Here is a 12,663-nt window from a genome sequence, read left to right as displayed (position 1 = left end):
GGACATCTGTACACCTTATTCATGGGATTATCTAATCAGCCAATCATGTGGCTGCAGTGCAATGCATAGTCATGCAGATATGGGTCAGGAGCTTCAGTTAAGGTTCACAACCATCAGAATGAGGAAAGAAAATAGTTTTTTATATATATATATATATATATATATATATATATATATATATAAACTTAGATATGAAATCATAAAAAATAAAGACACTGACATACCTCAGTGTCTCTAAGGACCATACATGTTTGGTACCGAAATCATTAAGCATTTCTGCTGTAGCAATTTGGGAATTTTTTTTGTTAAACTATTTATAAGAGATAGATTGAGGAATACTATAGAGGTGTGGGCACAACTCCAAAAAATATTTTGAGTTACAGAGGGTGGAATGAGGTCCCAGTACTCTGAAGACCCAAGGGTTTAAGGGTTTGTTCCAATAATACCAGTATTTAAAAAAAAAAAAAAAATCACTCTGGAACAATTGAAAGGGACTTTGTTCCCACTTTCGGTTACTCCAAGGAATGAAAACTAACAATATTTAGCGAAGTCCCTTATCAAAAGCTTCCATCAGCATTTCTTTCCTCTCTCGGTGATGGTTAAATCAGCGATAGACACCAACCTATTTCTAAATCTCTTCAAATTGACGCCACAAAAGAAAAAGAACACATGACAACAGTGCTTTGGGCTCTCGTTGAGATTTATTACCAAACCTTTAACAAAGGCAATTTGTTGAAAAGCATTACAATAAAAAGTGGTAGGGATAAGGGAGAAAAAAAAAATTTGGTCTCTAAAAGTCATAAGCAAAAACTAAAAAGTGCACAATTCTGCACCTATACAAATACGTAACTGACGAATATACTGGAAAGCACAGTGAGGGGGATGGAGAGAATCACATCTGGAAGGCAAAAGATTATGCATTTCTGTCAATCCTGACGTCAATCTCTCGCCCATTGAGCCGGTAGCCATTCATGGTACGGCAGGCTCTCTCAGCAGTCTCCGGGTTATCAAAGCGCACCACACCACATCCCTTGGATTTTCCGTTATCCATTTTTATGTCTGCATACTGCACAATCCCTATAAAGACAAAAAAAAAAAAAAAAGATTAAAAAACCTTGTGCGACCCCACGTACACACGAGTGGAAGTCGCTATAATTTAAATTCATTTAAACCAGCTGATCTCTGTTCAGGACACTGTGCTGTCAGTAAAGGCTTAAACTATCGACACATGTCATGTAGCAAAACATGGCAACGATCAAAGCAGAGTTAGTCTTTGGAAGAAACAGCAACAAAACCACATCAGGTAAGAAACCAAAGTGTGTTTTTACATTGAAACCGGTTTAAGTCTAAAGATTTAAGTCTCTAGTTTCAGCGAATGAAATTTTGCGATTTATCTCGAAACCACAAGCTGCCAAACAATATTCACAGTGTACTTCAGCATATTATATGAAATGTACACATTTCTTTAATAAAAATGAGGGATCATAAATATTGCTTTTTGGTTTTATTTAGAACTGCCCTTTAGAAGCTATTTTACATAACAGATCCTCACATATATTCCACAAGACAAAACAGTAACTGACTTTAAACACATATGATCCTATTCAGAAGTTTACATTCCCTTGGTTTTTAATATGGCATTTTATAGTTCGTTTGAGTGTATTTTGCGTTTCTCTTTCATATGTTGGTTTTCCTCACTGTCTATCAAAAACCACCATCAAACCATGCTCAAATTACTGGTGTACCTTTACGTAGTTTAACTATTTTATGAGCAACAGGTGATATGGGCTTATAAGCATCATGGGAGATGAAACTCTTAAGGTGCCTTACAAATCAATATAAAATTTACCTTTGTGCCTGTGGCAATTCGACCATGTAATGGTGATCAATTCTTATTATTGTATTTATTATTTTTGTGCGAGATCTGGTATGCTGTATTCTTATCTAGTTATTGTGTGAAGCACTGCTGTAGCCCTATATTAACTGCCCCGCAGGGATTAACAAAGTTCTAAACTTAACTTATATAAATGCTTATTAGAACAAAAACAATCATAACTAGACATTTGAAAATGCTTATCCGTTAATTTAAGGGTTTAATAGACATTGAAATAAATGTTCTCACCACATGAGTTGAAGGTGTCCTTCAAACTTTTCCAGGTGAAGTCAAAGGGCAGCTTTAAGAGACAAAATGATACATTATAAACAAAAATCTAAGACTCCATCGGTGCCAAAAAGCAGTAATTAAGTGCTTACATTTCTGACAAAGATCTGGCAACCCTTCCTGGCATTGGCTCCAACACCCCCTGGCCCTCCTTGTCCAGAACCACCAAAAGGAGTGCCAAAGTTTCCACGATCCATATCTGCTGGTCTGTCAAACTGGCCACCCACGCCACCAGAGCCCATACGATCTAAGCTGGAACCCATACGGTCAAGGCCTGAGGTGGGGAAGCGGTCCATGCCGGCAGAGCCCATGCGGTCGAAATTGGAACCCATCCGATCCAGGCCAGCATTCATCCGATCCATTCCCATAGGTGAGGCAAAGTCCATTCCACCACTCATACGGTCCAAGCTGGACGGACCCAAGCGATCAAACCCAGCAGGGCCGAGGCGGTCCACACTGGAGCCCATGCGGTCGAGGCCTGAACCCAGCCGATCCATACTGGGGGCCAGCCGGTCAAGACCAGATCCCATTCGGTCGAAACCAGAGCCCAGTCGATCCAGATCAGACACACGATCCATGCGATCCATTCCCATTCGGTCTAGACCTGCCATGCGATCCATGCCACCACCGAGCCGGTCTATGCCAGCAGTCATGCGATCCATTCCCATTGAATTTCCTAGTAGTCAAATTAATAAATAAATTACTAAAAAAAAATATTCTGCTAGAGCACAAACGGCTTTTGGCACGGCATAAAAGAACTGCTGTAAAAATTGAGCTACCAAAAAAAGTGGTTTGTCCAAAAGACTACTGGAGGTTTGGGCAAAGGAGTAACACACACAAAAAAAAGTTTTAATTTCCAAAGTGTAACCACTGTGACAGACATGAGGCAAAATATGATCAAACTATGGTAGTAAATGAACAAGATTGATCAAATGGGATAAATGGGTGCTCATTTTGCCGCCACCACAGCGTATACTGGCTGATCATTCTTAACTTCCACTGAATCAGTTTCTAAGTTTGCATATTAATATTAAATTTAAGTAAAATATTTTCTGTATGAGGACCAATAGTTTCATTTAAGACACATTGCATGTCTGAGGATGTGTAATCAACCAGTTACATGTCTGACTAAATCACACCGGCATACTGAACAGTTAAAACTTGTTTTGCTAAAAAAAAAAAACTTAACTAAAAACTTTATAATAACTTAAACATTGTATAGCCTAATGCTTAAACTATTAAAACACTAGCGCTGCTCACATCCACTTACGAAAAAGCCGCCTGTGGTGTGACATCACGTTAATTTAATCTATATGGTGTGCACGACGCTAAAATCATAACTAACCCATTCCTCTGTCAAAAGAGTCTCCGAAGTTGTTTCGGGACATTCCCATGTCATTACGGCCACCGAATTCTCTATCAAAGCCACCACCGATACCACGATCCATATCTGCAATTCAAAAAAGTTTTATAAATTACTGCTGGATTAAAAAATGAATAAGATTTACTTAACAGCAATGTTCAGTAAATGCATTTACCATTCATCCTCCCCATTCCAGAGGGTCCGAAGCGATCCATGTTGTTCATTCCACCTCCAAAGTTATCCATCCCTAAGAATCAGTAACATTTAAATATAAAAATCACACAATAGTAGATATGCAACAACTACCGTAAACATTACTTTAACATCATACAAAACATCTTGTGTAATTGTGTAATGCAGTAATTGGAGAACAGCGGAATACAAGTTAGAATGGAGGCGCACAATGCTGTATGGAAACTGCAGTTATGAAGTCACACAATCCACATGCAATTAAATCAGCAATCCTTTTTTACTGAGGGACAGCATAAAACTTCAAGCTTTCAAAATTAAAACTGCTTTGATGTCCTACAAAAACATACCTCCCATTCTACCCATGCCACCAAAGCCCATAACATCCATTCCTATGAAAAAAATAAATATGAATGAACGGAGAGGGGAATGACGGTCAGTGAGTGAGTGAGTGAGTTGAGCACAAGCTGAAACGATCAAACATTAAACGGGCAACATGCTTTTACCTCCTGGTCCCATGTTGCCCATTCCGCCTCGGTTGAGTTGGGTTGCATCAATGGGCTGACCACCGGGTCCCAGACCAAGACCGATGCCGCTCAGACCACCTGGAAGGGATTGGGAAAAAGCTTAATGAATTACTGGTTTTGTTAACATCTGATCTTTGGAACCAAGGTCCACAACATCATTTTGCAAGTGATTAAATCTGATCCACATGTTCAGACGGTCAATATTGGGACTAAAATTGTTTGCCATTATGATTTTCAAAAATGCATTTCTAAAAAATACATTATCAGATTTTCTAAAAACTGGAAACCGAGGCGATTTGGATTGGCAAAATGGGTCAAATGTTATAAAAATTACAAGCATAACATTAAAAAATTGGGGGGAAAACTAAAAAGGGTTTTCTACCTCTCTGAAAGTCTGCATTGTTGAGAATTAAGTTGCTACTCACGAGGAAGCGCTGATGGGCGCTCTGGAGGTGCAAAGTCACCTTTGGGTAAAGATTTCTCATCCTGGAAAGACAATGACCAATGCAAAGAGGTGGATTTTTTTTATATCTTGATGTAAAAAAAAATTCACAAAATCAATTTTGTGAATGTGATTACTTACCAGTTTGACATGCATGACCCTGTTGAAGAGGAGCTGTCCATTCAACATGGCTAACACCCATTAAGGAAGACGACATTTACATACAGTTTAAAGATATGCACAAGAACCACATTCAACTCACACCTCCACATACATTGTTTAATTTTGAAGGATACAGACTGCTTGAACAGCTTCAATGGGCATCTCAAATGTGACTGTTCCCATGCCTCTGCTTTTTCCATCCTTATCCTCCAGAATATCAGCACGCACCACCACTCCAGCCATTCCAAACACCTCCTTCAGCTTCTTCCATCCAACTTTGTAGTCCAGCTGAGAAGACAGATGCCATTTAAACCATTAACAGCCATGTTCCAAAACCCTTAAGAGGTCGTTAAGACCAAATACGTTCTTGGACTAAAAAGCTGAACATTGTTGGGAAAAAAGCTAATGTCTAAACAATGGAAAACAATAGAGTAGCCGCACAGATGGACGCAAAAACAGTGTGAACGGCCGTAAATGCAGCATAGTGGAATTAAAGTCTTACATTTGCCACAAAAACAGTGCTTCCGATTTTTCCAGCCTGGAGCCCGTGTATGATTTCGTTGGGGATGTTGGGGTTGTTCATGAGGCTAGGAGGAATGCTAACCATTTGAGGACCACCAGGCCCTGGACCCATACCCATGCCACCTCCCATGCCTCCACCCATGCCACCTCCCATGCCTCCACCCATGCCTCCCATGCCTGGGGTCCACCACCACCACCTCCTCCCTGGGCTCGATGAGCTTCACGCTGGGCAATTACACCATCTGGATCCTTAGAGATAAAAAGCATTTGTTTATAACAGGCCTGAAAATTCAAGGTGACTTGAGTACTGTGTAATACAACAAGGGCTGGGCGACACATGGAAAATTGTTTTGCTGGCCATAAATTAAGCACTGCGATGAATTTTATGCTGTTCTAGTTTGGCATTAATTTTCTAAATGCCACACAACTAGGCTAGCATCAAAAAAAATTAATATACAAGCTGTAGTAAAAATAAATGTAGGTCTTAATTTATTAAGTCTCACATTCTACCTCAAGTTAATTTAGTGAAAAACAGTCTGGAGAACATGCAATTTTTTATTACTTAGCAATAATGTTGGATTGGTTAAAATGGATCCTCTGATTAAGAAAAAATATGAATGGATATGCTCTGAAATGGCTTAAGTTTTTCCCAAGAGCATGAATGAAACATCAAAACATTTATTTTTTCCAAAAGCCTAAAACTTTTCAGCTACACCAGACAGCCCAAACAATCAAAATATTATTCACTTAAACACATTAACACTTACCTCCTTAACCTTTAGAGGGCGTCCATTCATGACGTGTTTGTTGACTTTCTCTACAGCTTTTTTCATTAGTTCTTCAGTTCTGAACTCAACCACCCTTTAGATTTAAAAAAAAACATTATCAAAATTGTTGTATAGCACAAATGAGAAATCCCTTTAAAAAGAGATGAAAAATTATTGATTTGGATACTTACGCACAACCCTTTGATCATTCAGATGTCCAGCCAGAACAAAAAGTACAAAACGGAAGCAAAAGACAATTAGACAAAATCCACAAAACATTGCGTGACATAGAAACACAAAGAATACTCAATATACATTAAAACAATTCTGTGTGGTGTTCTCTTACTGCAATACAATTACATCTCTTAAAGTTCAATCTGAGTTTGACTCAAACTCAAATGGCTGAACACGATTAATTGATGATCAGAATGCACAAACCGGCCTTCAGTTCCAATTACGCAAATCAAGTTCTATTGTTCCAATGCCCCACTAGAACGTGTGAAACTATCACTTCAACAAATCATTGATGCCATGTTATCCTGTATAGTTACTGAACACCACTCAATATGCTTGGGAAAAGCAGCTCAAATGCTACCTTTAAGGGACTGAACCCTCAAAAACCAGAATTACTATATAACTGGGACTCAGAACCACAGTCGGCGTCCATTTTTGTTCGAAAGCCACCCAAGACGACACATTTTGAACTTTCAACCCAGTCCTGAATATCCCACATTATATGCAGAGTAAATGTAAAAACTCAAGCGGACAAATGGAGGTTCGTCTCTTTGCACTTACCCTTGATTTGCCTTCTGCGTCCATTAAGTGTTCCACGTACGTTACCTCACCCACTACAAATCAGATTCCAGATGACACACACCAAGGGAGAGAAGCCGAGAGAACAATTGGGGTTTAGAGCAGACACAAACGGCACGGTGACAGTGAGCTCTGCCGGCTAGTCCAGAGCCACTCCCAGCACCTCAGCAGCACAAATTCTGGTACAGGTCTACAAGCAAGCTAGCTTTGAACATTTAAAAAAAGTAAAACTTCTTAAGCTGTCCTTGCTGGAAACCTCAACATCCAAGACTGACCAAAAGATTTACGACCTCAGAAGCCATTGAAATTAGATTGATCGTCAACTAGGCCTTTATTGGACCTCCAAATGAAGTTGACAAAATGCCTTATCTAGGGCCCTATGAATTCCAAGAAAGAATTGAGCCATAAATAAAAAAAATGGGGGGAAAAAAAAAAAAAGTGTAAGACTTTCACAATTACACAATTTTGGTTGAAATAAAAGGACGGCGACATAAAAATAAAATCGCAACATGGCAAAGTGTGATTATTAAACGGCAAAGGTGCACGTTCAGTTTGGAGAAAAACTAAAAGCTTGATTACACTGGGTGCGTGAAATTTAAGACATCACCGCACATATACATTACTAATTCAAGACAATTTTAATATTCAATGTTGTAGCAATATTACTGCTACTAATATAATAGAGTTTTTACATTTATTATTAAGATTATATTTAAACAATATTACACAAACAAGTGTACAGAATATTGGATCAGTAAAAAAGACTTGTGCCGCAGGAATTCAGATTTATTTCAAATCTTTTTCATATATAATGAAACGCCTTGTACAGCACTTTAACCAAAAAGAACTACAATGTTTTGTTATACACGTAATATTCTCTTTTAATTAAAGTTATTCACTTGACAAGACTATTTTGATAAATCTAAACAAAAAGCATTTGAGAATATATAAAATGACATTTAGGAAAAAGTAAATCGGATTTCATAGGGCCCTACTTACCTTGTAAGGTTGACATGTCTTCTACTCCCAAAACACACTCGACACACCTAAACCAAATGCCTTTTTTTATTGCAAAAAAGCGAAGACTAGAAAAATATAGTTCGAAATTACAGTGTCCTCATTCACATGGAGTCAACTTGGCTACCCAAATAAACACTTAAATTTTAATATTAATTAGCCAGACCAGCACCAACAAATGGACATTCAAGAATACAGTGGAACTAGATGCAGACTTTGCATCTGTTGAGACTGCAAACCCATTCAAGGTCTGGTCAGTTAACACTTAAGTTTTTCGAATACTACCTTTAAAGCCACCCTTTGTTTCTCCAGCAAGTTCGCCTGTTCAATCGACTATTAGCTAAATCAAGGACCACCTTAAGAAGCTGCTTTACTCTGTAGACCTGTACCCCAAGAAATCTATCACACTTCCATTTAAGGGCACAATAATGAAGATCAGCAGCAACAACATTCACTCTGGCAAACCTAAAAAAGAAAATGCAATTTAATTCTACAGGCAACAAATTCCACATGAAACGACTGGCCCATGCTTAAATCAGGCACGAAGCCTTTAGATGAAGAGGGCACTATAGAACCCAAACATAATCTTGTGATGGATTAGGAATATCCTGGGCCTGTATGTGACCATTTAGGATTTCTTCTAACATTCTAACCCACCAAGTTTAGGGAGAAAACTAAACACTGTTCCAAAAGCCAGAGACCAATACATAATACTGAATCCATTCATATTATTTATGTACTAAATCATACTCAGGTTCTAAAGAAATCTGAAAAAGGCATGTGCTATTTGCACATAACTTTAAAAAGTCCAATAACTTCTTTTCAAAGAGCTTTATTGGGCCTTTGGGCACAACAACATTACCGATCTTGAATAATTGATCTTACATCACAACAGCCTCTCAAAACACAACCCCCCCCCAGACCACTCCCCATGATGGGATATTCATCCTCTTGACCACCTTCAAAATAAGCCTTAACTACAAAAGAGGGCCAATCCAACCTAACCAAGGACAAGGTACCAAGCTGCACGAAATCTTACCTTTTTCCTTCATGAGATCTTTCAGTGTTTGCCATTTAACATCATATGGAATGTTGCTAACAAACACACGGTATCTCTTGTTGGGGTTTCCGTAGGGCTCGAACCGTCCACCACCACCACGTTTTGAGGGTCTCTCCTTCCTGCTCTCTTGGTTGGACTTGCCGTTGGTCACCGCATTTCTAAAAAATTTGGGGAAACATGCAAATTAGACGTGAGGGTGGGTTGTTCCTACACCAACATTTTAGCTTGTTTACCACTGCTCAAAGCGTGACACAGTCAGTGGAGGGAGCGCGAGTTAACGCATCTGCTTTGTGTTGGTTGCGCTATGTGGTCGAGTTTCTTTTATTAGTTGCTTTTTGCTATTAGAGCAAGCTACATGTCTGGTGCAACAATCTTTACCGCAGACATTATCAAGCTGTAAATACAAGGTCCTTAACATTCCACACACACGTCGGTGACTTTCAAATCAACATAATTAAAAGGTGCACTAACTTTTTTGTTATACTCCTAATGAAATTAGAGTAACCGGACAGAGCACTTATTTGGAGAGCGAGACGCACCTCCATTTTCCACCGCATCGGTTTGGAAAAAGTGAAAATTCGGATTCAAAGGGCCTTTTGCGTCACTCAACACAACACAACGATGACGGCAAAAATCGGTAACAGCAGCACAGAACATCACAATATTTACCAGTCTCCCCCGTCGCAGAGTTTTTATTGTGTGACAGAGGGGTTCTGCACCACGACAGGACAGAGCGAGATGCGCCTCCATTTTCCACCGCATCGGTTCGGAAAGCATCGTCAAATGGGTACGCCCAAGTTGTTACCAAAGCAACCCAAGCAGATAGGTTGTTTATGTCTAAACATACAAATATCGGAGTCGATCACTTGCAATTAATAGTGCAGACAGTCTGCCTGAAAAAGATCTGATTTACCTGCAGTCTGAACATAGCCTTAGACCACACTTAAACCGCTTTAGTGCTGAACACGTGATCAGATCACTGAACCGCATCTTTATACCAGGTTGGAACGGGGTCTAAACATGACGCCACTTGAGTTTCCCCACTTGCTTGTGAAATGGGCGGGGTTTATGACATTGGCACCAGGACGGTGTATTAAGCATGGGATTTAGGGCAAGGCTGCAGGGCTATTGGCCCTATGGTGGAAACACAGATTTACATTGGTCTTGCGGCCTCTGGCCAGTTGATAGCACTGTCTCGCACTGGCCCAATAGTGGAAAGCTGCTAGGTGAAGCACTAACAGTGGAAGCCAATAGGGCCAATGTTTTGAGGGTTTAAAAAGGCAGAAATGCAAAGCTTATAATTTTATAAAAGAACGGACATTAATTCTTCTGTTAAAGCCATGCATTATTTGAGCTGTTAAGTTGTTAAAATCAGTTTTTACATAATGCAACAAAGTTGTAAAATGTTATATAACTTTACACAGAAAATTAAAGCAAGCAATTCTTTCCATATTAACAGCATCACATTTTGTTTAAGCATGTCTTGTGGCTATATTTTTATACAGAATTTGAACATAAATGATTGTCCACATTAATTTCCCTTGTACTGCAATGTAACACAATGTAATTTTTTTTACTCAATTCTAACTTGAATTGAATCTGAAATATTCATTTAATCTATTCACATGGTAGTTAGTAAAAAGGGGATTATATCTGGTCTTATTTGGTGCATATAAAACACATGGAATGAATTTATTGTTCAGATAATTTCCTCGTCGTGAGCCCCTCGAGTCTTTGTTACAGCCTTCATCTACCAAAACGACTTCTTCCATCGACAATAAATATTCTTAATAAAAGCAAACCATTACCACATAATACACACTTTTGTACAAAACATAACTATTCTATACATGCATCTAATATTTATACACATGAAAACGTGAATAGGTGAAAACGGCATGTCTCTTTACCCTTGGCCTTGTTTCTCTGGCGCAGCCTCTGGCGTCGACATTTTGCTTTCAGATGGTCGTCGTTTTCTTAATTTTTAAATCAAACTGCTCTAAACCAGTCGTCTGACTCGATCAAGAGAAAGATAAAAACAAGTTTAACGTCGAAAAATAACGAGGGCCGCCCCTCAGCCGTGTCTTTGTTTTGTTTGTGGAAATGTTCCCGCTGCTGAAGATGTGTAATTACTGCGTGTCTGCAACGCCGGGTGAAATGGCGGCACTCACTAGGAGCGACGTAATTTATAGACGAGAGGGTAGGAACGGAAATGACGCATTCCAGTTTAAAACACAGACAAAGAAGAGCAGTTACATTTTTATTTTATTTCTTCTTCTTTTTTTTTTTTTTTTTTACAATTCTTATGTCCTTGCTTATGTTTGTGGAATATTCTCCTGTATCCTAATTGTTTAATAACTTTTTTATTTTTATGTATCTGGTATTATTGTGGAGTTTGCATGTTCTCCCCGTGTCTGCGTGGGTTCTCTCCGGGTACTCCGGCTTCCTCCCACCATCCAAAAGACATGCAGGCTAGGTTAATTGGTGTCTCCAAAAAAATTGCCCTAGGTGTGGATGTGGATGTGGAGGTGAGTGTGAGTGTATGTCTGTCTATGTGTGGCCCTGCGATGGACTGGCGACCTGTCCAGAGTGTCCCCCTCCTTTCGCCTAATGTTAGCTGGGATAGGCTCCAGCCCCCCGCGACCCTGTACACAGGATAAGCGGTTGACGATGGATGGATGGATGGATGGTATTATTGTTCCTGAAGTAGCTGTAGCCTATTTTTTTTCTCTCTCATCTAAAAAAAAAAAAGAAGTCAGCGCAAATTAAAGAACATTTACTTAATCCAGCTGTGTTAACCTTCGGGAATAGTTGAGTTGATGGTCTTATATGGAAGAAAATTAGGAATTTACCCCAAAAATATCTAATTACAAAACTAGAGAAATTTCCTTTAAGATTATTCATAAATATTATCCCTGTAACTATATAGAAAGTAAATGTAACTGTGATATTGATGTTTCTTGTGCATTCTGTGGACTGCATCTACAAACAATTTCTCATTTATTTTGGAGTTGTCCTTACTCCATGTGTTTTTGGTCCAACTTCTGCTATATCATAGTAAAAGAAACCAAACAAACGTCAAAACAAAGTTGAAATTAGGCATATTATGTCAATTTCAACTTTGTTTGACTTGTTCAGTTTATTTAACTATGATATGCATTATCTTTATAACAGAAGTCTTAATACTTGAAACAATTCTGAACTTGAAAAATAAGAAAGGTGTGAAATGTGTCAAAGTATGTAGCATCTTAATGTCTTTATTAATGCACAATTGGTAATAAAATAATATTCTAAAATACCTGTAATCAGATTATAGTTACTTGTTATTGATTACATATCATTAATGGTGCTGCAAGCAATTTAGCCATTCCTGAATCGAGCCTTTCGTCTTGTAATCCAAAAACCCAGAAGTCTAATTCTCATGGGTTCCCTCTGGAATTTCCTATGGGTTTTTATAATGGGGTTTCTGAACTTATGTTAAATGTTAAGTTGGGCACTATGGCATTAATGCTGCCCCACAACCCATATATTGTAGCAAATAATATTCTTTGTAAATGCATGTACATTTTAAATATAAAGTAACTGGAACAAATCAACAATATAGTGTTCATATTTGTAAGAAAAAGTACATTTTATAAAA

General features: G+C 38.6%; 1 protein-coding gene across 1 annotated transcript; it reads right to left on the bottom strand.

Annotated features, from left to right (window-relative positions):
• Positions 1-687: 687 nt before the first annotated feature.
• Positions 688-11,170, bottom strand: LOC127641121 (heterogeneous nuclear ribonucleoprotein M-like). The gene is given in 17 exon segments (XM_052123896.1): positions 688-1,077; positions 2,123-2,174; positions 2,254-2,837; positions 3,507-3,611; positions 3,700-3,771; positions 4,064-4,105; positions 4,220-4,318; positions 4,666-4,726; positions 4,824-4,873; positions 4,979-5,132; positions 5,347-5,549; positions 5,552-5,615; positions 6,134-6,227; positions 6,325-6,332; positions 6,929-6,981; positions 9,003-9,181; positions 10,934-11,170. Coding segments are annotated over 17 exon segments (2,025 nt in total). The 5' UTR covers positions 10,975-11,170; the 3' UTR covers positions 688-913.
• Positions 11,171-12,663: the final 1,493 nt, after the last annotated feature.

This window comes from Xyrauchen texanus, chromosome 50 (genome assembly GCF_025860055.1).
Source record: "Xyrauchen texanus isolate HMW12.3.18 chromosome 50, RBS_HiC_50CHRs, whole genome shotgun sequence".
Lineage (NCBI taxonomy): Eukaryota > Metazoa > Chordata > Actinopteri > Cypriniformes > Catostomidae > Xyrauchen > Xyrauchen texanus.
This window is presented reverse-complemented; position numbering and strand designations above follow the sequence as displayed.